Raw genomic sequence first — 27,922 nt, 5'->3', positions numbered from 1 at the left:
AAGCTTAGCCCCCAGATTGTGCCCACAACACACCCAGAGACTGCTGCAGGCAGTGTAACCCTGATAGCGCCCCCAAACCACCCGTGGTGGACACTCGATAGTGTCCACAACCCATCCCTGCCACGGGTGTTGCAGCACCAAATAGTGCCCCATCAAACCCGCCCCCCACCCGGACCACAAGCAGCACAGCCCCAGATAGCGCCCCCAATCTGCTCCTGTCGCGGGCAGTGAACGCCCGGGGTACTGCACCCAACCAACCCCCCGACCCCACCTTCCCCTTTCCCCCAGGGACAATGCAACATTTGACAGCTCCCCTAAAGCACCCCCGACTGCCTGCCAGTTGGCATTGTTGCTGACATTGTAGCTCATGATAGCTAACCCAACCTACCCCCTGCATTGGCCAGTGCAGCAGCTAATTCCCCTAACCCCCCACCACCCGCCGCTGGCAGTGCACGACAGTGCACACAACCTGCCTCCAACCGCCTGCCACCTTAGGCAGTGTAGACCCTGATAGCGCAGTGAACCTGCCCCACTGCCAGCAATTCAATGCCCAATAGCGCCACCCACTAGCCCCCTGCGGCAGGCAGTGCAGCCCCAAAAGCACACCAAACCCACTCCCCCACCACCCCACAAGCGGGCAGTGCAGCTGCAGAGAGTGCACCTACCCTGCCATCTTTCTACTACTCTAACAGAGATGCAGTCTCCGTTGCCACCACCAACCGCAACCAGGCGAGCCGTGGTGGCCAAGGCTCCAGCTGCCAGCATTGGGCATGGTCCCCACCTTCTCCTAGACCTCTAGCTGGTCAAGAGCAGCTCCAGCTGCCAGCCACCCTCCTACAGCTCAGGCTGCACTCCTACCGCCCCGGCTGCCATCTTACTGCTCCAGCCTCCCGCCTACCACTCCGGCCATGATCTTACTGCTCCAGCCCCCCTCCTACCGCTCAGGCCGCCCTCCTACCGCTCAGGCCACCCTCCTAACACTCCAGCCATGCTGCCATCTCTGTTGCCACCACCATCCAGAGTGAGACGAGCCACAGTGTTACAGGCTCCAGCCTCCAGCTCCCCCTTCTCCTGGTCCTCTAAGTCGGGAACAGAGTAGCTTGGCTGGAGATACTGGAAAGCCTAAACTGGCATGAGGCCTCCTCAGCATGCACGTGGGGTTACGCACATGGTTTCTGGACTACATGTTCCGATAGAGTGTGTGTGTGTGTGTGTGTGTGTGTGTGTGTGTGTGTTCGTGGATAGTTTCTCCTAGCTAACCATAAGACAGGAACTTGGAGTCTTGGGACAGGAAGAGAGAAAAGAGGGGAGAAAGTATCCTGAACCAAGTATAGAGTTGTCAATCTCTTAACTAGAAGGTTCAATAGTTGGGATTTATTTCCACAAAACAAGGAAATTTGTGTTTTTATAATTATATAAAAGTGTTCCTGTATGTCTAGGCTTGTACTTAAATTGGAGACTATAAACTCTATTGTCCAGTATTTTACTGCAAACTATGTATGACACTCTACAGTCCATTGTGACATTCCTACAGCCAAGAAAAATAACTGAAAACACTGAATGTGTCAGGGATTCATGATAAGGATTCATTTCTGGAGCAAAGACTCGTCTTGTGAAGAAAGGACCTTTCCCCTTCTCATGCATGGGATTCTACCCCCATCCCACACACCAGAAGCACTGCCAGGACATCTCTGCACTATGCTGTGAGGTGGCTGGTTTAGGGTACCATTGTTATATGACTTTTATCATTTTAGTTCTGTACATCCTATCTTGGGAAGTAAATTTTTGGTTATTTCTTTTCATTTTACCTTTTCTTCTTGTTTAACTTTAAAATGGAAAAAGAAGCAAATGTTCACAATAAACTTTACTGTTTAATCTGAAAAAAAAGAAAAACATTGTAGAATGACAGCCACAGTTTTAAAAATAAGCACATTATAAAGATAATAAAATTGTAATAAAACTAATTATAATGAACATATAAAAGAAGTCTTCCTGTGGATATTAGTATCATAAAACAATTTATATTATTTAACCAGTTATAGACTCACTGTTGGCATGTTACATTTAACACACACTTGACTTTTGATTTGAAATCATTTCCTCATTAAATCCTGTATCTCACCTTTGAGATTAATGTGATAATGTTATGTAGCCTCTATTGATGCCTCAGAGAGTGAGAATGTGATGTAACCTTTAGTGAAGCCTCACACTGTTTATTAAGATCAGCCAATTTTTTTTGAAGTTGTCTCACAATGACCTGAAAAGACATGTTTTTGATTTTGTGAATCATCTTATCAAATTAACAATATTTACTTTCAAAAATATCCCCAAATATATTGATTCAGTTTATTTTCTTCATTTGTGCACATTGCTGCTTGTTAGTGAATTTACTTAAGGACACAAGAAGGTGTAATCTTTCTGCCAAATTGATACTGTCTTACTAGACACAAGATTCATCTCACTAGTAATTTCTTCCCTTAATGAATCTGTAATTCTTCACAACTTACTGAAGTCTTAAAAAAAAAAAAGGCAGGACTAGTGGTGGTAAATTCTACACAGGGGAACTCTTTCCTTCTTCTGTATTAGAAGCACAAATCAACATCAAAGTTCCTCACATATTCAATCACCTGCTGAAATTTTTCCAATAGCTTTTTATCTCAGAATAAAAGTAATTTAATTTCAAACTTTACAGGCCCTTGGTAACCTGGTCTCCACATCCCTCCTGACCTCAGCTCCTATGTTTCTCTCCTCTACTCACTTCTTTTGTACTACACATGAACCCTGCCACCCCTTATGAATTGAAAAATGGGGATCCAATGCAAAGCTAATAAATCACAGATAGCTACAATCATCTTTCTGTGGGACAAAGTTCTATCCACATGATAGTTTTTGAGCCTTGAAACAGAAATTATGAGCAAATGATTTGTAACAATATTCAAAATAAATTATGAATACCAGTGAGGTGATTAAATCAAATTTGATATTGCTAAAATCCACTACATTTGTCCTAAGGTATTATTTAACAAAACACAGATGCCTTTAAAAAATTGAGAGGTTTTAACAATACATAATTTCAGATTCAAATATGTTCAGATTAAGTCAAATTGACATAAATGAAAATAAAATTCTACCAAATAAAATATATAAAAAGCTACTAAAAAAGTGTTATTACAAGATGCAGAAATGTACACTTCAAAATATACTTCAAACACACTTCTGTTCCTCTGGAAAATTTAGAATTAACTGTCAATGTAAATTGCTGAACTGAATCTTAATTTCAAAATACTAATTGCTGATATGGGCATTCCCATTTTTCTGCTTCATTGTAGTCAAAAAATGTGGCCACAAAGAGACATTAAAACCTTTATTTCAGCAGTATAAGCCAATGTCATTAATGTTAATCTATTAAAAATCTTTAACTTAAACTCTTATAATTTCATCAGTGACACAATGCCTTTACTCAAACTAAAACGTCTCTTAGCTTTCACTTTCATTTGGTGGAAATGAGGCATGTTTCTAAGCTGATATAGTAAGTACATTTATCATCTATTTATATATATATATATATATTTTTTTTTTTCAACTAGATTCAGCATTTAGCCAAGGCCATTTTCTTTCAGGAAGGTTGAAAAGTATTTATATTTTTTGATACTTACTTCTCTTTCTGCTTTCTCTTTTTCATATTGATCTATACGTTCTTTTAAATGGTTACCATAATTGAATATCTCCTCATTTTTCTCTTTTAGATGGTGTTGCATTTTCGTCTCAGGAAACTGAATATTAATTGTTACCTTGCTTTTGTTAACTTTCTTATGTGCATAAACTAATTGCTGTCGAAGCCACCTATTTTTGCTTTCTAGTTGAAATAATTTCTGCTCCAGAGACTCCTGCTGTTCAGTGTGTTTGTCCACATTATCTTGTTCATTTTGATACATGTGTTCAGCTTTCTTCATTTGACACTGTGTTTCACATCGGTCTCTTTGTGCATGTTCTGACACCAATGCATTTTCTCTTAGATCATCTCCTGCATAATTGAGATTAATTTTTGGGCTTTTGGATTTCCTTTGAGCTTCATAAAGTGGTTGATGGAGCACCTCATTGTTATATATTGTATTACTCACATCAACATTCATTATTCCTTGCAAAGGAGCATCTCCTGCACTGTGGAAAGCAAGTTCTTGGTTTTTTCTTGATGTGACACTTTGATCATGGTCTTGTAAAGCAGAAGCCAGTCTAGGATGGTGTGATTCAATTTCTGTCTCCAGTATTTCTTTGTCTTGTTTTTCCTTCAATTTAGAAGTCAGCATCGTGTTCTCTGCTGTCAGAACTTTAAGCTGCTCTCTATACTGAGATGCCCTTTTTGTTAATGTTTTCTGTTTCAGTTTTAGGGTCATTTGAAGTTCAGCATTCTTTTCTTGTAAAATCTTAATGTCCTCAAAGTATTTATTTTCCTTCACCTGGTGTTGATGTTTCAGTGTGGCTACTTCCAGTTTTAGCAAGGCAATTTCCTTTTTCAACATGCAATTTTCATGAAAGAGATCATTTTCACTTTCATGAGTGTGAGAAACCTAAATAAAACAAAATAAACATTTAACTAGCACTCAATCAAATGGCATATCATAGTTCCTCTGAAATTAAAGAACAACTTGTATGTTTATACAATGAAAGGGTTTTTATAAGTAGGTATCAGTTGAAGAACCATTGAATAAAAACTTCAAATGCTATAGAGCATAAATTCCCCAAAGTTCAAACATTTATTTGGAGACAACGAATTCATGAAAGTAAAAGAGAAATGACTAGAGAATTTTTAAGAGCCTCAGAATTGAAAAAAAAAAAAACTTTCCCTGAATTACAACAAGCTCAAAAGCATAAAATAAAAGATTAATCAATTTGACTACATACGAAAATTGGGTTTACACTCTGATGTCTAACCTATACAAGATCCCACACTAAGAGCCTTAGTGCTGCATATATTTAGACAGATAAAATTTCTGGAAGCTCTTTCAGTTCCTTTCTCCTGAGAATATTCTCTAGATATTCTGTTTTTCTAAAAAATATAGTTAGTTGTAAGAATTATATTTATGAATGTTTGATAAGTTGAGACATTGTAACAAGCACTTTTAGTTATCACAATTCTGAAAGGAAAAGATTAAAAATATAATCAAGTTGTAGGATTTTCTCCAAGTCTTCTGAGTCTACATCCAGGACTTCTCCACCAAATCTCAGTTAATTCTACTGGGTAAATATGTAAATATAAAAGAAGTCTTCTATTTCAAAACAAAAGTGGTAAAGAAGATAAAATCTAGAGAGCCCTACTTAGAAAACCATGAGCTTATTTACTACGACACTAACTTTTGCTTCCTCTTGATAATGTTTGAGTCAGTATTAAATGTTAACTAGGAAAAATACACTAAACTATGTTGCTAGGAATAAAATACTTACCAATAAATTATCACTAAGTATATGGTAGGGATTATCATTATTTTCAAAAGCTCTTTGTACTGAAATAAGATACTATGTGCATGCCATAATTTATAATAAATAACTGTAGCTACAAAAGTCATAGTTAATTTTAAGACAATACTTTTGTTTGATTTAGACCTGAATAACACATACTAAATCAAAGGGATGTTAAAAGTAATACTGATGAAATAAAGTCAGAAATATAAAATTTTTGCCAGAGATTGATTTACCTGATTCAAATTACTTGTTACACTTTTCAATTCTATATCTTGTATTCTGAGAGTCTGTTCAAGTTGTTGTTTCACTTCTAACTTTTTCCTAAGTTGCTCTTCGGGTCTAATTTTTTCTTTTAATATATCGACATTTCTTCTCTTCTCTTCTTCTTGATTTAAAGTCAATCTGCCATTAAACATACTTATCTTAAAATTCATTTTGTTAGAAAATAGAATTCACTTTGAGATCTACTTCTTCCTATACTGGTTTATTATTCCAATAAAATTCCTATATTCCTGAATTTTTTTTTTCTTTCTAGTTCTCTGGTATTCATTACTCCGTAACCTCTTCCAAATGACATACATACTTGAAAAATAGTGAGAAAAAACTTCTTCTAGTTAGAAAGTTTCTGTTACTAGTAACTTTGACAACTGTTATGGAAAAGAATATTGGAAGCTATCTAGTAAATTTATAAGTTGAAAATTATTTTTTAAAAATATCACACAGTCAAAATTAGTCCTCAGTGAGGACAGATCATTTAGAGTTAACTGATTAAAGTGACATTACTTTTTATAAAAAAAGTTTACAGATTTATTAGACATAAATATTTCTACTTATAAAATATGGCAAATATCCCTAAAAATAATTTGAATATTATGATCTCAGACTAGATTAAAGAGTCTAATATGTGTCATCCCATATGCCTTTTGTTTCTTTTTTGAGTAAGACTTAAACATATCTTGTTGAGTATTATATATTTTTCAACAAATTTTAAATCTCCTTTAGAACAAGAAAGAGTATAAATATTTAATTAAAGAATAAAAATAATATGTATTTTTAACCTAGAACTCTGAATTAATTTTATTTATGTAGGAGAGCGAGAGATGTTGAATAAACTAATCATAAATTATATTTTCTTTATATTCCATGCACATTAAGATTAAAAGTGTATAATTAAAGGAAATTGATTCTTGGAGAGAGAAGAATGGCCGTTTCACACTGTCTTTGTTGAACTGTAAATGAATATAAATTTTCTTGAGAACAATTTAGAAGTAATGAACAAAGAACTTTTTAAAAACTTCCTATAATTTAACTAAATATTTCTATATTGAAGAATTTATTCCAAGTCAATAATTAGAAAGGTAGAAAAAGATTTACATGCAGTTATGCCTTGTAGCATTTATAATACAAAAAATTAAAAATCAAAAAAATTAATTTGCTAAGTAATGGTATTTCCAAATAATGGCCTTCAATATAGCCATTAAAATTGTGATTTAAATAAATATGCATTAATTATCAGTGGAAGTATTCACATTTAAGAACTTTTATTATTTAAAAGAATTTGACACTCTACAAGACATATTTTTTTCTCCAGTTAAATTTCAGAAGGTAAGTCAGCTTTTACAAAAAGTATCCTACATACTTTTAGTATAAATAGCTGAAATATTTATTTAAAACTAGGATGTCATACCTCACACTGCAGAGCTCTTGTTCCCATTTAGCTTTTTGGTTCTCTAACTGTGATTTTATTTCTTTCACTTCTGACAGTTCCTTTTGTAGTACACAAAACTTATTTTTCGTTTGTTCCATTTTTGCTGTAATTTGTTCACAGTTATCTTTTTTAAGTTCCCTTCCTCTTTCACAAGAAGGAACTGCATCCAAGATTTTTGATAGGGTAGTTGAATCTGTCTCAAGGAGGAGATAGAAATAAAATATATTAGTACTTTTGGGATATAAAGGGCTGCATATTTTAGCAATCACTAACTCATACACTCAACAAATATATATTGATTGCCTACCATGTGGAAGGCATTATACTAAGCTCTGCAGATTAAACAGAAAAAAAAACTCTGCTCTTGTTTAGCTTAAAATATACTGAAAAGCAAAGCCCCAGAAAAGTTACAATTATAAATTCAGATAGATACTGTAAGAAAATAGATTGCTAAGAATAGGATCTGTACTAGGCCCACAGAAAATTCCCCCGAGGAATGTATGGCTACACTGAGGAACAAAGATTGAAAAGGAAGCAGTTGAGCAAGGGGGGAAGAAAAGCATTTTAGCCAGTGTGTGGCATGTGCTGAAGCTCTAGTGTAGTCTGCCTCCAGCCAAGAGAGAACAACAGGTATTGATTTTTCTTCTTAGCTAAAATAACTAAAAATAAAACACACAAAATACGCTAAACAATTTTTTAGACAGTGGACATTAGGCAAAGAAGATGATAGTCCCTGAAAAACAGAAAAAAAAAGTGGAAAGCAAACCTTATGAATGTTTCAGCTTCTTGCCTTGACAGAGATTCCAAGACCTGACACAGGAAACAAAAACTGAGGTGGAACCTACCAGACTCTCTTGGTTACAGTGATAAAACTTAGAGTCTGGTAAAACCAAAGGAGACAGACAATATAGAACAGAACACTGAGGAGGAGACAGAGATACAGAAGCAAAAGCAAGAAACCCCTGGAAATTGCCTCCCAGTATTTAGCAAAATAATGAAGATTGCATGTAAGCCACAAAACTACCTAAGACCAAGCCAGGTCAGGGCGGAACTTATAAAATTAGAGAAAATCACACCTGGTGCTCACATAGTGCCAAGAAGAGTGTCTATTTTTATAGATTTGCCTGGGAAGACTCAGACTTCACAGGAAAATGAATAGTCTGAAAGGCCTTGCCTCAGGTGTGGGGAGTCAGCTCATAAAAAGCAAAAATGAAAAGGATCAAGCTGTTTATAAGTAACTCAACTCTATTCTACAATAAAAATCAAGAAGATAAGTAAAGCAATAGAAGATACTTTTAAAAACTAAATTGCACTTCTAGAGATACAAGTTACAATGCTTCAGATGAAAGCTACACTGAGTAGATAAGAGCATAGATTGATTTGCCATCATGAAAGAAAAGATTCACAAATTTGAGATACTAGAGAACTATGAGCAAACTCCCAGCAGGTAATATGTAAGTCCACAAAGAGGTAGAAGGAGAGACAGAAAAAACATCTGAGGAAAAATTGGCTAAATATATTCTAAACTTAACAAATGCTACAATCCCACAGATCCAGGCTGGTATCTGGCTGGAAGTGAAGAAATGAAAATATATGATTGGAATTTCTTATACCATCTATGATATGATATAATATTACTTGAAGGTGAGTTGTGATGAGGTAAATCCATACACTATATATCCTAAAACAACCACTAAGACAGCAAAGCAAAGAGTTATACCTAATAGCCAAATAAACTTATACCACAAAAAGATATGACTAAATCATGAAGAAATATACAACCAGATCAATAACTAAAAAACATTATACCTATATATATATACATATAAAACTAAATCATAAAAATTACTAAACTAGTCTGAAGGAAGCAATAAAAGAACAAAACAGAGCAAAGAAGATCTGGGACTAACAGAAATCAAACAGCATGGTGACAGACAAGTTTTATCACATCAATAATTACATTATAAATTAAACTGGTCTAAAAACCTCTGCTCAAAGGCAGATTGTCAGAACGGATATAAAAGTGAGATCTACCTGTATAACACCTATAAGAAATAAACTTTAAATATAAAGACAAAAATTGGTTAAAGATGAAACAAGATATACCACACTAACACTTGAAAAAAGAAGGCTGAGGAAGAGTGGTTGTATTAATACCAAAGTACATTTCACGGCAAAAACATTACCAGCAATAAACAAGGTGATTTTATAGTGACAAAGGGTTCACTTAATCAAGAAAACATAATAGTCCTAAATATTTATGTAGATAATAACATAAATGCTTCAAAATACATGATACAAAAATAGATAGAACTGCAAAAGAAATGGACAAATGCCTAAGTATAGTCTAAAATTTCTAAACCCCTTGCTCAAGTGGTAGAATAAGGAGGCAGAAAATCAGCAAGAATATGGTAGACTTAACACCATTCTTCAGAAGTACTCAAGGACTATATTCTAGATTATATCTTAGTAAAAGGATTAAGAAGGATTTAAGTCATACAAAACATGTTACCTGACCCAAAAGCAATCAAATTAAAAATCAATAATAAAAATGTACCTGAAACAACACAACTATTGGAAATTAAGCAACATAACATCCAGATAACCCTGGGTTGGTTCCAAAAAGAGTAAAAAGAAAAATTAGAAAGTATTTTGAACTAACTTCAAATGAAAACACAGCACATTAGATATTGTAAAATGCATCTACAACAGCACTTAAATAAAGCTTTTCAGCATTGGATGTCTACATTAGAAGACTCTCAAGTAAATAACTTTGACTTTTACCTGAAGAAACTAAAAAAAAAAAAAAAGAAAGTAAATTCAATGGAAGCAGAGGAAAGGATAAATATTCGTATTGGTTTGAATGTCTTTGTCCTTGCAATTTTCATATGCCAAAATCAAATCACAGAGGTGATGTTATTAGGAGGTAGGAGTTTTTGGATGTAATTAGGTCATGAGGGCCAACCCTTCATAAATGGATTAATGCTCTGACAGAAATAACCCCAGAGAGCCTCTTTACCCTTTCTGCCATGTGAGGGCACAGGGAAAAAGAATGCATCAATGAATCATGAAGTGGTACCTCTTCAGACATCAAATTTGATGATAACTTGATCTTGAACTGTGCAGCTCCCAAAATTGTGAGAATTTAATTTATGTTGTTGATAAGCTCCCAACTATAGATTTTTTAAATACTAGGCAAAGAGAACTAAAGCATCAGAGATGGAACTAATAAAACACAAAAATGATGGAAGAGTTGAAAAATACCAAACACTTTGAGAGGATCAATAAAAGCAAAAGTCTATCTAGCCAAACTAGCTCTTGAAAAGAGAAAGCTACAATTACTAACTTTGGAAATGAGTTAATGTGATATTATTTTAGATTCTACAGATACTTAAAAATACAAGGTAATATTATAAAATATATGTGAATAAACATGACAACTTAGACAAAATGGAAAAATTCATTGAAATGTGAAAATTACCCTCTGATCTTTGACAAAGCTGGAAAAAAAGCAATGTGAAAAGAATTCCCTACTTAATAAATGATGTTGGGAAAACTGGCTGGCCATATGCAGAAAACTGAAAGTTGACCACTCCCTTACACCTTATACAAAAATTAACTCAAGATGGATTAAAGACTTAAATGTTAGACCTAAAACCATAAAAAGCCTAGAAGAAATCCTAGGCAATACCATTCAGGACATAGGCGTGGGCAAATACTTCAGAACTAAAACATCAAAAGCAATGGCAACAGAAGCTAAAATTGACAAATGGGACCTAATTAAACTAAAGAGCTTCAGCACAGCAAAAGAAACTACCATCAGAGTGAACAAAATGAACAGGCAACCTACAGAATGGGAGAAAATTTCTGCAATCTATCCATCTGACAAAGGGCTAAATCTAGAATGTACAAGAACTTAAACAAGTTTTAAAAAAAAATCAAACAACCCCATCAAAAAGTGGGTGAAGGATATGAACAGACACTTCTGAAAAGAAGACATTTATGCAGCCAACAGACACGTGAAAAAAATGCTCATCATCACTGGCCATCAGAGAAATGCAAATCAAAACCACAATGAGATACCATCTCACACCAGTTAGAATGGCGATCATTAAAAAGTCAGGAAACAACAGGTGCTGGAGAGGCTGTGGAGAAATAGGAACACTTTTACACTGTTGGTGGGAGTGTAAACTCGCTCAACCATTGTGGAAGACAGTGTGGCGATTCTTCAAGGATCTGGAACTAGAAATACCATTTGATCCAGCGATCCCATTACTGGATATATACCCAAAGGATTATAAATCATGCTACTATAAAGACACATGCACACATATGTTTATTGTGGCACTATTTACAATAGCAAAGGCTTGGAACCAACCCAAATGCCCATCAATGATAGACTGGATTAAGAAAATGTGGCATATATGTACCATGAAGTTCATATGTACTATGAAGTCTATACTGCACTGTTCCAGGGAAATAATGTGTTACAACAGCGTAGCTTTAATGGTCCATAGGTCACAGTTTTCACTTTTATTAAAGTAGATGATTGTACATAGTGATACTTGAAATATTTTAGTTTCAGTTTCTAATATATCAAAAATCAGTAGGTAAAAACCAACTTAAATGAAGACTGATATCTCATTTGTTTTTATTTTCATATATTTGTTTTTTGCATAAACAAACTTTAATTAGTTGTGGTGCAGTTATATAATGGAATTCTATAAAGAACCTAATATAAACAAACCAAAGTTATTTCTACACATTATGGATGGATCTAACAATATAATGCTGATCAAACAAGGAATGTTACAGAAAATTACACAATGTACAATTATTTACTTATTAGCAGTTGAAAACAAATTCTACATATTATCTATGACCGTGCACATATGTTGTATAATTTTTAAGCATGCATAGGAATAATATAAAAAACCAGTTTAGACAATTGTTTTTTTTTGTTTTTTTTTTTGTTTGTTTTCGAGACGGAGTCTGGCTCTGTCGCCCAGGCTGGAGTGCAGTGGCGCCATCTCAGCTCACTGCAAGCTCCGCCTCCCAGGTTCACGCCATTCTCCTGCCTCAGCCTCCTGAGTAGCTGGGACTACAGGTGCCCGACACCACGCCCGGCTACTTTTTTGTGTTTTTAGTAGAGACGGGGTTTCACCCGTGTTAGCCAGGATGGTCTCGATCTCCTGACCTCGTGATCCGCCCGCCTCGGCCTCCCAAAGTGCTGGGATTACAGGCGTGAGCCACCACGCCCGGCCGACAATTGTTTACCTCTAAACAATGAAAAAACACAAAGCCAAATGCTTCAGAATCACAGTTTTACCAAAATGATCATAAAGAAATGATTACTTCTCCCATTTATTATTATTATTATTTCTGTTTGTTTGTTTGTTTTTGAGATGGAGTCTCGCTCTGTCCCCTAGGCTGGAGTGCAGTGGCGCCATCTCGGCTCACTGCAAGCTCCGCCTCCAGGGTTCACGCCATTCTCCTGCCTCAGCCTCCCGAGTAGCTGGGACTTACTTCTCCCAGTTTTTAAAAATTAAGGGTACCACACACAAACACACATATACATGCACACAGGCACAAACGTGCACACCACATACACATAGACACACACACACACACACACACACAGAAAGTAAGCTAATCAGAACAACAGATTTCCTTAGGATGCTTCAAATGACTACAGTCCCATGAGGTAACCACTGTTAAAACACAATTGGCATGTCAAAATTGAAGCTTTCCCTGCAGTAAAGGGTAGAATTTGAATCAATTTTTGAACAGAAAAAATATTAGAGTTTAAAAATACACCTTCTTGAATCTTTAAGTCATACAGACATTCCCAATACAAAACATTACAGTATGAGGACGTGAAAGCAGAAACACCTGAAATTAAAGCTACTTTTAAAAAAACTAATTAAAATTCGTGTTCTTGTAAGTAATCAGTTTTTCAAATGTGGATACCACTATTGACATTATTAACTCAAATATTTCCATAATATTTGAAAAATAAACATTGGGGAGATGAGACTATTAATATGTCAACTATTGAAATATTCATTTTAATATAGTTGAACTGTAATTTTACCTGCTCTCAATGTTTGTTTATTCTTCCATTCTAAGCCTTTATTTGGAACAGAGTTTTGCATTTCAGTGGCAGGCTAAACGGGTTTGGAAGAAAAATGATTAATAACGAATGTGTACTTCACAAAATACATAGTTAATAAATAATGCAAGATAAAATTATAAAACTCAATACCTCAAAGTGAGAAGGCTTTTCAGGAGACTCTAAAAAGCAAAAGAGATTTATTATCAGTCATAAGTAAATATGACAAAACCAGCCACAAATGAATCCAGTGATAGTATCTAACTAAGTCCTTTTTCTCAGCTTTGAGAATGATTCCTTTAGGTTTAGGAGGTTTTCTTTCGGTATGTTTCTTTAGGACACTCACATGACAGAAATACATTGAAGAAACTAGGAATCTAGGCTTCATCAAACATGCACTTAAGACTTCAAAAGTGAGAATGTGTTGTGCATGCAAAATGTGTTGATATTAATATGTATATGCTGAGTGATGAAAAGAGAAATGATCTTTGATCAGAGGAGCAAATTATGACCCAGAAAAAATAAATGTCAAAGCTGAATATAGAATCCTACACCATATATTCAATGAAATACACTGGAATAATTTATATCATTACATTAATCATGTTCTTTAATTTGTCCTACAATTGAGACGGTACACCGTTATGATGAGAGTTCAGCTGAATGCAGAACTGACATCTCATCACTGAACATGTTACAAATTGATCAGCTTGGATATTTACTTAATGGATAATACTAAATAAAATATTCATTGTTTCCCATATCCTTGCAGTGTAATCATATGCCTACATTGCTGTATCCTCTAGTTTATCCTCAGAAATTTTCTTGATTCACTCATGCAAAAAATACTATAAAACTCATTAAAAAATATTGTATAATGAGCTTTCAATATTGATATGTTTATTTGAAAATTTATGGCAACATACTTATCACATATAAATAACATTTTATATTTTTAAATCAGACAATATTTATTTTAAAAAAAATTTTAGAATTCAAGTAATAAATTCTGTAATTTTTTGTTTCTAAAAATTAGTTGGCTTTGTTTATTATGGTAAGTGTCTAATAGATTTTTATAGAACAACAATTTTACCAAAACAATTTGCTTCATTAAAAATAAAGCCAATGCTCTTAGATTCAAATATCTCTCATTTGAATAGCTAATATCAACAAAATATAAACATTTTATGCCTGATAGTAATAGAGAAAACTAATGAGTCACCATGGTTTACTCCAATTCTAGTAATCCTCCCGCTTCCGGTAGTCTCTGGAGTACCCACAATCTAATCTTCTGGAGTGCAAATATTGTAAATGGATCTGAAGTGAATTCACTCAAATTTCCTTTTCAGAAACTCCAAAGTTGGCTGGCTATCTTCTTTCTTGCTGCGTTTCATGCCTCACAATCCCTCTTCCTTAGCCAAAATAATGTCTACATCTGTGGTCTTGATTCTTCCCATTCAACATCTTTTAAAATCAATTTTCCCAACACTTTCTTTCTCTTTGATTAGGGTAGTATCTGACATCTGTAATTACTATTTCTTTACCTCTTTTTTCCCCTCTGGTCAGAAACATACTCAGAAATAAAAGCAATATAATGCTTTCTCTTGACCCTGTTATGTCTTGAACTTCTATCCAACTGCCCTTCTTCCAGATTTTTCCAAAGGAAAGGCTGTTCCCTTGCTACTTAAGAGTGAGGTCCAAGGACCACCAGCAACAGCATCACTTGAGAATTTATTAAAAATGCCAGAATCCCAAGTCTGCTGAGTCACAGCGTGCATTGTTAACAAGGTATTCAGCTGATTTTCTAAAGTGTGAAAACTTCTCATCTATACTGAGTGTATATGACAAATTATATACACGCACAGCTGTGCAAATATGCTTATGTTCACATACTGCAGATAAAACACAACTCTCCACGGTCAGGTGCTTCCATCCCTAATGCCTTCCCACCGGTGAGAAAGACAAGACTGACAACATGTTTGCTGTAATTCTCTGCCAAATTTTGGTAATGGGAGGTCACTTTATATTCTTCCCAGCTTTCTAACCATGCTCTATCTTTCTCTAAAGAGTTCTTTTATTTTACCATTCTCCATTATGTAAACCTGCTTCTTGTTCCCTCATGTACTCCCTGTACTCTCTGTCTTCCTCAGTCTTCATTCCCTGTTTTGCTCCTTTCCTCAGGTCTTAGAGTATGTTGAATTTAAACTAATAATTCAGCTCTTTTTTGGCACTCTCAATATAATCTGTTGCCAACATCTGAGAAGACACATAACTTTCACTGCCTTTGTTCTTCCATGTTATGCATTTAAAAAATAATTTTCTCTGGCTGTCAGAGTATATCAGTCCTCATGCTTTGAGACAAACATTTGGACAAAAGATGTTTTAAATAAAAAATGGTTCTTACCTTCTATTTTGCCATTTGTTGTCTTTATTTCTTTTTGATATGTAGCCTCAGGTAAACACTCATAATTCTGTGTATCACTCACAGAGATAATCTGTTAAAGATAATATTAATAAATAATTTTGTTTTTTACTATTTTTTATTTTGTTTTTCTGAGATGAAGCCTCGCAGCGTTGCCCAGTGGCATGATCTTGGCTCATTGCAACCTCTGGCTCCAAAGACCAAGTAAATATCCTGCCTCAGTGTCCCGAGTAGCTGGGACTACAGGCGTGAGCTACCACACCTGGCTAAATTTTTGTATTTTTAATAGAGACAGGGTTTCACCATGTTGGCTAGGCTGGTCTCAAACTCCTGACTTCAAGTGATCTGCCCACCTCGCCCTCCGAAAATACTGGGATTACAGGTGTGAGCCACCACAGCCTGCCTCAATAAATAATTTCAATTTAAAAATAATAATGACAAGCATCACATTTTTTATTAAAAATCTTTTTTAAAACACATTTTTTAACTTTAAAGGCAATTAGATTTAAGGCTGTTCACATATTGAAAACCAAAACATTTCAAGAGAAAACCTCAAATATGCTCTGTAGATCACGCTTATCTTTTATTTTCATGTGGCTATTGACTAGGTTACTGAGCAAGGAAAATAAATCATACTCACAAAAAATTCACTCATGTGCATATTTTAAAAGGAATTTACTTCAAAGTATCTGCCTTACTCTGTAGTCCTCACCAAAAACAATAGGACATTTCAAACAAAATACAATATGATTAAACATTTGACATATGCATAATTATAGTTTTTTTGGTTAAAAACTATGCATGGCATGAAGAGAATTTTCAGAGTATGTCATGCGAAGTAGGAATAGAACTCTGTTAAAAGCTGTTTCATTTAGGAAAACAAGGGCTTAAAATAATGAAAATAATTTTACATCTTTTTTGCTGATACAGAACTGCTTGAATAAAAGGAAAGATTCATAAGGAAAATTTATATTTATGTTATTTTTAAATGAAAGCAAACAATCATTAGATAAAGTATGCAATTCGTTCTTAAGGCATAACTTCAGAAAAGTAGAGCAAGCCTTCATATAAAGAGAAAAATAAAAACATGTATTCGTGAAACATCTAACATATGCCAGACACATATTTGCAGACTTTTCTTCACCTTAGAAAAATGAGGATGACGATGACTTTGGTGGTTACCCCACTTTCTGCATGCTAGTCATTCTAGGTTGTTAAGAACAAAATGATGAACAAATATGGTCCACTGCCCTCTCTGTTCAGAATGTCTTCCTAGACTTTCATATGGCTTAGTCCTCATCTTTGAGATGGGAGATTAAATGGCAGTTGCAGAAAGATCTACTCTGACCATGGAATTCCACTGCCACTCCCATACGCATGCTAATTATAAAGTTCTTCAATTTTCTCTTAAGGAACATTCTCTGTTTTGTTTTAAAGAAAAAGTTACAGTAATTTATAAGTGTTTTTCATTTGTTATTCTCTTCCTACTACTGCAGCATAATCTTTCATCTTGGATATTCAGAGACTCACTGCCTAGCACACAGTTGGTACTCAAAAAGAAATTACTCCAGGTCAAAACATTGAAAATCTCATCAGGAAAGTCTCACTTTCCAAACTGCTATATATGGAAAATCTGCAGTAGTAGCCTGCTAAAAGTTACCAGCCCCTTACCCAAAATTAGAAATCCACATGCCTGTTCTTACTCCCCATTCTTGTGCTAACAATACTGCTTTCACATATATGCCACTTTAATCATTTTGTCTTACATTTGTATACAGACTTTCCAGTTTAAAACATATTTTCACATTTGTTACAACATTATTTCATCACATGCAACTAAGAGGTAGATATGAGTGCTATTTTTATAAACAAAGTTACTGGTATTTGATTAGATTAAATGATTTTTTTCCAAGTTCCCATAGCTAGTAAGTGACAGAACCAAATACAGACTTATCTTTTGACATCCACTCATTGCTGTTACCACTATGCAGCTGCTGCTTCTACCTAACTGGTGAGGCCTTTGCTATCTCTTCCACATCCACAGTTGTGACCTTGGAATACATCATTATTATTTGATACCTAAGTGGCTGCAAACATGGCAGCCATAAATGGACTCAAAGAGTTCTATTTGTGAAAAAAAATGTCCACTTATTAAAATACTACTCAACCAAATTGTTGTTATTATAGTTTTACAGGTGTCCTATTTCTCATGTTTATCCAACTCCTGAAATGTTCCTTCAGATCTATACTGGATAATCAAAATATGCCAATACTTTCAGTGTCCCAGGAATTATTTTCTCAAGTTCCAAGTTGAGTAAGACTAAGACTACAGTTTAAACTCTTTCTCCTAGAATCCAGTTAGAACTTTTGTACATCTAGATATACACAGAATCATACAGTTGCCCATAAACGAATGTGGAGAAATCATTTAGTTTTTAGACAAACTTAACTTCAGAACTCAAGTAGATTCCTAATGCCTTCTAAGCCTTATTTTGTTTTGCACTATTCTACACTGGCTTCAAAATTAATCCTGCAAATTAGCAGAATTGCACTATGCAGATGTTATCTACTTGGCACATGATTATAAAGTATGTTCTTATAAATGTCAGAAAATAATTTCTTTTTTTTTGGTTTGTTTTTTGAGATGGTGTCTCGCTCTGTTGCCCATGCTGGAATGCAGTGGCATGATCTGGGCTCACTGCAAGCTCCACCTTCTGGGTTCATGCCATTCTCCTGCCTCAGTCTCCCAAGTAGCTGGGACTACAGGTGCCCGCCACCATGCCCAGCTAAATTTTTTGTATTTTTAGTAGAGACAAGATTTCACCATGTTAGCCAGGATGGTCTCGATCTCCTGACCTCGTGATCCACCCGCCTTATGGACATAATCAGAGGTGAGAGAATAAAGTCAAATCATCTTTTTATGTTTTAACTGAGTACTTAAGTTTTAAAATAACAACAACAACAACAATACACAGTACCTCAGAATCTGAAGTTGATTTTGGATCTTCTTTTCTTCCTAATTCTGATGTGGGCATCTTATCTACAAAATGTTATTCACAGACATGTATATGAGAATGTTTATTACAGTAAATCCTAAAACTATATACAAATCTATTTCCATTTATGAGTATTTCAAAAATAAAAATAATAGCAAAAATAGAATTTCAGAATTGAAGCAGGTTCAGAAAAAAAAGAGTTGATAGTATGAAGAAAGATATCAAAATGTGATTTTTAAAGTAGACATTGTATTTTGGGCTAAAAAATTGTTTTCTATATAACAGCATTTAAACATAGAAAAATTTTCAGAGATATTCACTAATTTACCACTTCTATTATTTTGGTATAAAAAATAAAATTGTCATTACTTGTTTGATCTTGTGGAGCTCGTTCAATAATGCCAATATCACGTTCCTGTTGTCCAGTTACTGTCTTTGTTGTTCCCTCCTATTATAAACAAAACACAGAAAGCAAACACAAAAAAAAAACTTCAGAAAAAAATTGTATTTATTCACTCACTCAATCAATTTGTCAGAAAGACAAACAACAACAACAACAACAACAAAAAACATACTTTGTATCTGTCAAATCATAGGCACTATCCTGGGAGAAGCAGAAAATATACATGGAAGATAGATTCTGGCTTATGTTCAAGAAATGGTAGAGATATGTGAAAACAAATAAGAACAGAAAAGTAAAATTCACCAGTTCTACAATTTAAGTCAATAAAATACATAAGGGCACAAAGGAGAGAAAAATCAGTTTTACCTGAAAAGCTTAGAAAATGCTGCCATAATGGGGCCATATTGGAAAGGACAGACAAAGTGCAGAGTCAGGATACAAAGACTCTAGGTGCAATAGCATGTGCAAAATAATAAGGCATGAAACAACATGGCCACTGAGGGATGCCAGAGTGATGTGGTAAAACTGGAACACAGTCAGAGCAAATGAGTTAAAGAGATAAAATGAGACCAAACCATATAAGATATATATCACGCTAGAATGTGAACTTATCCCTTCATGTAATGGGTATCCACTCAATATGCAGATGAGTTACATCATTACAAGTATATTTTAGAAAGGTGACCCTTCCAGTGATGTAAAGATGAACATGGGGAGATGGGGCAAAACTAGAAAGGAGTACTTCAAAATTATAGGTAGAGAGTTAATTATGGTAATAAGATATGGAAAATTATAAGAAGGCAGAAAATACAAAATTAGGTGTGTTACTGGATGGGTGACATGGAGAAGGGTTGAAGTGCAGGATGTAAGGGATGGTTGAAGTGCCGGTTGAAGTGCTTGAGCATTTCATGGCTACTTCCTAGTTGTTATTTACTAGGATGGGGAAACCAGATGACAGAGTAGATTATAGAGTCAGAAAAGAGTCAGAAAAAAATAAAAATGATGTTTTCAGCTTGAGACCTATAAGATTTGAGGCATCTATGGGGCTTAGAAGAAAGATCTAGATAAATACATTTGGAGTATGAGTAGATGACCTACATGAGGAAAATTACATAGTGATTAGAAAATAAATATTTATAAGATAGACTAAATGGGTAGAATTAAGCAACACAAATCTATGCAGACTGCTGAAATTTTGAAAATGAAATCAAAGGAGAGAGAAAAACATGGGATTAAGTTTCTCAGTTATATATTTCCAAATTTATTTCAAGAATATAATTTTATTTATATAGGTAAATATTTATTTCTGAAATATTTTTTGCAATATGCATCTTTGAATTGAATGAAAACATTTAATTCTAAAACAAGATTCTGCATAACGACCTTTATAAAAACCTTGAGATTTTTAATTGTACAAGAGAAATGCTTACCCATAGAATTATAAGGCATTTTTAAGTACTACTATAAAGTGAGATAGAAATGTGAAACTCTGTTTTAAAATTCACATGCTTTTCTTATGAAACTATATAATACTAGCTCAAATTGCCTATTTACACCATATAGGATGGTAGTTTAAAATTGGAGAAAATATCTCATATAAAGAAAATTAAGCAACAATTATTCAAGTTGATGATTTAATAGTTTTTACATATATCTATGATTGTCAAGCAGAATTCAGTATTCATAGGAGAAGTGAAGAAAGAAACTAAAAAGTTCAAGTCAACAAGATTCCTGAGTTTTAGAAATAAACAAATATATGTGCAAGGTGTAATAGTTATGAAGACTAAAGTTAATAAGGCTTCCTGGAAATAACATAAAATATCCCCATTGCAAGAGATATTTTTAAGTGTAAAAAGTATTCTTCCAATGATAAGTTTGTTTACTCTGTTAAATCTTCCCTTATGTATGATTCTATGATAATAGGTACTTTACTTTAAAACAATTGACAAATATTGATTACATTCATTTGATGTGTGTATATAATACCATTACACACCTATATTATGAGCAAAAATGTCAGAATATTTCGAGATTAATGATTTCTCCATTTCTTTGACAGTGTTGTAGCTTAAAAGTGATTCTGCTCTTTTAAGAGACAGATTAAGAACCATGTTCATATGATCAGAAACTTTAATTTTAATAACAAGTTTAAATAAAATGCTTATTTATACTCTATTATCAAAAATATTCAAAACTGCTACCAAGGTTATATGAAAGAGTAAGATAAATTAGTTAAATAACCTAAGAATATGTCAAATATTAAGTTAGAAATCTTAAACCAGAAACCAAAGAATCAAAAAGTAATAATTCACAATAAAGTTGGCAAGGCCTAAAACAGATTTCACTTTGCATTCTACAAAATCATAAGTATGACTAGATTAAATATAAGACATAAAGTTACTAAAAGAAGTAAGAATTAAATTTTCATTCCTTGTTTATAATTTTTTTGTTGACACACTATAAATGTACGTTTTGGGGGTACATATTATCACTTAATACATTCACATAATCAAATCAGAATAATTGAGATATTAATCACCTTAAGTATTTATCTTTCCTTTATGCTAGAAACATTCAAATTATTCTCTACTAGGTATTTTAAAGAGTACAACAAATTGCTCCTACCTATACTCGTCCTTATATTTTCTGTCAGCTTTTTATTAAAATCAGCTATAAGTCACTCAAAAACACCTGAGCTATCTTTTATTAGCTGGCTATGTTTTCTTAATTTTTATTTTAAATAATTTATATCATATCTTTTATTCTAGAGAGTTCCTGCTCTCATTTAAACCACTATTTTTGCTGTGTTTTTATAAGAATCTGTCTCATCCTCTCTCATGTAGTCTCTGTGTTTATCTTACCCTTCTTCAACGAATTATTTCCTATTATCCCCTTCATCTAATTTATTATACAAATATGGTGGTAGCCATTAGATTTTTTTAATCAAAATTACCTACAACAAAAATTTATTCTTACACAGTTTATAGTACTGTAGAAATAATTAAAATTTTAAAATTACATGTTATATTTTGAAATATCTCTTCACAATTTACAGTTGTATTAATTACCTCTTGTGTGGAAAAATGTGAGAGTTTAGTTTTTAATAGTACCTTATTTAACTGGGTTTGCATTGAAATGGTATAGGTTGTTTCTATTCTGTGTGGCAAAAAGCTAAGAATAAATAATCGTATAAATTCTGCTTCTTCCAAGAAACAGCGAAAAAAAGAATAAATCATGCGGGGGGCAATGATTGAGTAATGAAAATCATACATAGCAACTAAATAGAGACCTGTAAATAAATATGCTGACAATTGAGACAGAGATGCCCTCAAAAGCAGACAATGAAGAAATGTATTCTGTGATAAAAAAGTCTGGGGTAAATCATTTTTTAAAAGGTGAAGGAGGCGGAAGAAACAAACAAGAGCCATGATCCGTCAATCATGAACTTCAGTCGTGAAAGAAAAGGAGAAACAACTACCCTAAGACATGTGACGAAATACAAATAATACAAACTTTTGTTAATATTGCTGATCAGTATTTACACTACAATTGGTTATTTTGTTAATACTTGTGTAATAAAGATTTTAATTTTAATATTACATAATAAGACAATTAGTTAAACATGGTCTTCAGCCAATACCTAAAAGCGAGAATATTCTTACTACAGAGAGAGAAAAAATTTAAAAATGAATGTTTCATAAACTTTTCACCTGAAGAAAGTATTGGTAATCAGAATTTTAGAGTAATGTATTCCTTGAAAAGATACGTTTAATAGAACATGAGTTTCGTCCTGGCTAACACGATGAAACCCCCTCTCTATTAAAAATAGAAAAGATTAGCTGGGCGTGGTGGCGGGTGCCTGTAGTCCCAGCTGCTCTGGAGGCTGGGGAAGGAGAATGGTGTGAACCCGGGAGGCGGGGCTTGCAAGTGAGCCCACATGGCGCCACTGCACTCCAACCTGGGCGACAGAGCGAGACTCCGTCTCAAAAAAGAAAAAAAAAGAACGTGAGTTTCGGCTGGACGCGGTGGTTCACACCTGTAATCCCAGGATTTTGGGGAGGCCTAGGAAGGCAGATCACGAGGTGAAGAGATCGACACCATCCTGGGCAACATGGTGACACCCTGTCTCTACTAAAAATACAAAAATTAGCTGGGCATGGTGGCATGAACCTGCTGTCCCAGCTACACAGGAGGCTGACGCAGGAGAATTACTTGAACCAAGAAGGCAGAGGTTGCAGTCAGCCGAGATCACGCCACTGCACTACAAGCTGGGCGACAGAGCAAGACTCCATCTCAAAAAAACAAAAAGCAAACAAACAAAACATGAGTTGAGACTAAAATATATTAAATTTTTTTAAATCTGAACTCCACTTGGGGATACTAGAAAATATAGTGTAATCTTCTTTCCTATTTACTACATATCTCTGATTTATTGTCTTCTTATTTATGACATATTTTCTCAAGATAATGCACATTAATTTATGCATTCTAAATATTAAAAGAAAATATAAATTTAAGCCATATTTTAGAAACGCATTAGATTTAATTATAAGGTATATTATGCATATTATCTTACTTGTAACATTCCATTACATAAAAATTCATTTGCTTATTTATTCACATTGAAAACCTCTTAAAATGCTTTTTACAGGCAAGACTGTATTCTGGGTACACTAGGATGCACACAAGTATGTTTTCTAACCTGCAGTATCTCATAGTGATGCAAGAGCTTCAAAACGATTATTTAAATAACTAAATACAAAATCTTCTGAAATTTAAAATTTTCAAATGTGATCAAAGATCTTTGAACAATATGTTTAAAAACTACAATTTAAAAACTCTGAAATTAAAATCTTATCATATGCTTATTAAGAGTCTCTGCTTCCAGAACTGGTTTTTCACTTGGGGTGAAACCTGCATTCTTCATTTAGTTGAAGAATTTAAAGTATACTTTTAATGAAACAACTTAGAAAACATCCTCACATGCCTTAATAATACAGATTCTGAGAAAGAGAATTTACATTTCTAAATTTCTAAATTATATTCAAAATTAGAGATAAGGTCTCCGTATGTGCCCACACTGGTCTCAAATTCTTGGGCTCAAGCAATCCTCCTGCATCAGCCTCCTTGGTAGCTGGAACTACAGGCATGCACCACCATGCCCAAATAAATTTTCACAATTTCTAATATTATTTTGGTGTTTAATTAAAGAACCAAGAAGAGAAACTGATAAAAACCTCTCTCCTAAAAACTACATGATATCAAAATAATATGTGTCAAAAAAACCTATATGCTATATGGCACAGTTTCGGAACTGAAGTTTATCAGACAGATTCCTTGATTACTGTAATAAGTAACTGGATCCATTAAAGATAATTTTAAGGATGAGGTGTTTTTAAAGTTACAATAGAATAATTTTAAAAGTCACAGTAAGTTTACTTATGCAAAGAAACCTTTACCAGATTTTATATATTCTCTATTGTGGAAAAGTTTTTTCTAATATAATGTTCCTGTCACTATGTATTCTACAGCCCATTCTGGTTTTTGGCCCTCACACCCTCAAAGTATTTACCAATCATTTGTTATTTACTGAAGTAAAACAAACAAACAAAAAAACAAAAAAACTGTTTAAATCAACTACTCATATTTCTATAAAATGTTTTTATGTGACCAACTTTATATTACCAACATGAAATTATGATACATACACCACTGCTAAACATGAAAAGTAAATACTATACAGAATTAGATTCCAACTGAGAAAATCAATTTAACAAGAGACTATTTTACCTTGGTAGTAAGATTAAAGTCTTCCTCAACTTTTGTAGACTGTGAATTTTCAGTAGTCAGTTTGCCAAAAAGACTAGAGAAAAAAGATAAAACAAAAATGAGCAAATTCATATATTTAAAAAGAAAATCTGCCAGTTCATATCTTGGTGCTCACTCCAAAAAATGAGAACAAAAAACAAAATCTGGGGAAAGATCAGTCCTCAATATATTAAATCATGTTTCTTGGCATAATTAAAATATGCCATCTGGTTTTTTTTTTTTTTTTTTTTTGAGACGGACGGAGTCACTCTCTGTCGCCCAGACTGGAGTGAGATGGCTCGATCTCGGCTCACTGCAAGCTCTGCCTCCCGGGGTTCACGCCATTCTCCTGCCTCAGCCTCCCCAGTAGCTGGGGCTGGATCCCGCCACCGCGCTCGGCTAATTTTTTGTATTTTTAGTAGAGACGGGGTTTCACCGTGTTAGCCAGGATGGTTTCCATCTCCTGACCTCGTGATCCACCTGCCTTGGCCTCCCAAAGTGTTGGGATTACAGGCGTGAGCCACCGCGCCCGGCCCCTCTGTTTTTAAAAAAGATTGTATTTACCTATTTTCGACTCTATCTCTCCAACCTGTAACATCCAATGAACACCCACTCTTAGTTCCATAAAAAATAGTGACTGCCAATATAATTGGCATACCCTGAGTATAATTAGTCCTCACAAGCTGTCCTCTATGATGAACTGAAAATGTACTTAATGGCTGACATAACTTTTGATATCTAAACTGGAACAAACTTGATAACCTAAAATGAGGAAGAAAGGTACAGTTACCTTGTCCCTTATCCACTGTCTATCTCTGATTCAAAGACTAATCTGTGTCACTGGAAAATGACATTCTTTGTTTTTTAGCATAAAAACCACTTAAAAAGGCCTTGTTGCTTCCCTTCACCCTAAAACGCTACAAGAGAGTGCCCTGAAATATCTGAAATGTTGAAAAGCTGAACCTACAAATGTCAAAATACAAATCTATATTTGTTATTGGGAATATTTTTCTCACAAAAATTGAAACATTAAAAGTAAGAAAGTCTAACTACTTATTTTATACTTTTCCTTCCTTGTTCAGGTCTACACAAACTAGCAAAGCCTTAAAAATCTTCGTAGGTACTTATACCCAAGGAGAGAGACTGCTAGAAAAACTGAGTCCTGATAGTTGGATTTCTCTAAGTACTATATATACAGAGAGAAAGATCTGGAAGTGGGAGCCACTATATATAGTGAAAGTGTCTCACACTTCCAGATCTTTCTTCTGCAGAGCTTCATGGCAGTCTCCAACCTTTAAATATTTAGCTCATCTAAGCACAGATTACTGAAAAGATAAACTCAATGACCAACCAATAAGCTCTGTATTTACCTGTTCCTGAAAAACAACTAAACGGAGTCTCAGTCATGTTACCAAAAACCCAACTGAAGCTCCATGACTAATTTGACAGCCAATCTTCCCCCTGCTTTACATGTACATGGGTAGGACATCACAGGCTTGGAAAAAGAGGCAAACGGGAGGGGACACCTGCCTTAGGCCACAGACCTATGTAATTCAGCAACCTTCAATCCCCTAGCACTCAAGGGGCTCTAAGCCACTCCTGTGAGATTTGGGGTGAAAGAACAGAATAGGACATTTCTATTCTGATTGTGGAGACTTTTCTGAGTTGGTCTTTTTTTCTAAATCTTTCAATAGAAATCTTGAAGTTTGCCCATTCCTCCAATTAAACAAGCAAAAAAAGCAGCAATCTATTCAGGACTTCTTTGAACCCTATTTTAGTATGCCTTTCTAGATAACTCCCAATGTCTTCTGTGTTTTTGGTCCTCTAATTTATCTTCATCAAACTTGTCATAAGATCCAATATTCTGATCTCTTTGGTAAAACCCTTACTCCTACCAATCCTGGGATTGTTTCTCTTCAAACTTGGCCTTTCCCTGATAATTCCATTCTTATCTACTTCTACTGGGTTTTCCAGCTAATTCCATTATTCTTTTCCATTTGTTTAATCAGATCCATCCCCTTTTCCTTTCTATTATTCAAACACTCACCTACATGATGATATAAAAACAAGAGTAGTGGGCTTTGAAATGAGTTTAAATATTACTTCTGCTACCTCTTATATTTAAATAAGTCACTTTGAGTTTCAGATTCTCCATGTGAACAACAATTTTTCCAGGATATTAAATAGAGTTTAAAATATGAAAGTATTTTGATTAGTCTCCAAGAGTCCTTAAAATCCTAAAATTCCATGTGCTTTAATTTTAGCTATAGAAAAACAGGGCTGGCAGAAAGAAATAAAATAATAGAAGAAAAGAACACCAAGGAAAGCAGAGAAGAAAGTAATCAGGAAAAGATTATAAATAAGTCATGAAAGAAGAGAAAAGACTCTAGAAAAGAAAATGAAGAGTGTATGCAACTAAGAGGGGACTGCTTTGAAGAAGAACTAAACTAAGAAGTCAGTAAATAGAGAATTCTATAAGAAATAGCCTCTAAATATGATTAACATATCTATATGTAGATATTCTCCACTAAGAGTGAAATAATCCATCTATAGGATTTACCTGGTATTGCATATGAAACAAAAGCCTATGTCTTGTGGCCACAGCTAAGTAAGATCTGCTCTAAAAACGTTGGTGATAAAAACAAGGTACTGGTTACCACTTTAATGGTTAAACATGTTAGAACAAAGTCTTGGATTAATCAATGTTCTATGGGAAATCTCTAAAAAGAGTTAACATATAACAAAATGTGACTTTGTGAATTGATCCCATCTGGTCCTGTACCTTGATCCTAGTGATCCACAGGTCTCCATCAATCTATGCCGAGGTGGAAGAGAAAGGATTAGGGAACAAGGTAAGCAGATGGCAAACTCAAGGGTCAGCCACTTTTTAGCTATGACATCATAGGCCAATTAATCAACCTCTCTGAATCACATTTGCCTGATTAATACAAAGTAGGTGACACAGATGCTTTGCAAAGCTGTGTGATGACTATGTGAGATGATAAATATTAAG

At 34.4% G+C, this 27,922-nt stretch overlaps 1 protein-coding gene across 1 annotated transcript in view; it reads right to left on the bottom strand.

The window, feature by feature from the left end:
* Positions 1–2,155: 2,155 nt before the first annotated feature.
* The window catches only part of ANKRD30B (ankyrin repeat domain 30B), a 104,966-nt gene continuing 79,199 nt past the window's right edge, over positions 2,156–27,922 (bottom strand). Inside the window, exons 32-41 of the mRNA XM_055364182.2 lie at positions 24,892–24,964; positions 19,068–19,146; positions 18,681–18,742; positions 15,685–15,775; positions 13,434–13,462; positions 13,263–13,335; positions 7,148–7,361; positions 5,694–5,862; positions 3,657–4,568; positions 2,156–2,257 (exon numbers count right to left, since the gene is read on the bottom strand). Of these exons, the coding sequence (XP_055220157.2) occupies positions 2,156–2,257; positions 3,657–4,568; positions 5,694–5,862; positions 7,148–7,361; positions 13,263–13,335; positions 13,434–13,462; positions 15,685–15,775; positions 18,681–18,742; positions 19,068–19,146; positions 24,892–24,964 (1,804 nt within the window). The remainder of the gene's footprint in view (positions 2,258–3,656; positions 4,569–5,693; positions 5,863–7,147; positions 7,362–13,262; positions 13,336–13,433; positions 13,463–15,684; positions 15,776–18,680; positions 18,743–19,067; positions 19,147–24,891; positions 24,965–27,922) is intronic.

The sequence above is a fragment of the Gorilla gorilla genome, chromosome 16 (genome assembly GCF_029281585.2).
Source record: "Gorilla gorilla gorilla isolate KB3781 chromosome 16, NHGRI_mGorGor1-v2.1_pri, whole genome shotgun sequence".
Classification (NCBI taxonomy): Eukaryota; Metazoa; Chordata; class Mammalia; order Primates; family Hominidae; genus Gorilla; species Gorilla gorilla.
This window is presented reverse-complemented; position numbering and strand designations above follow the sequence as displayed.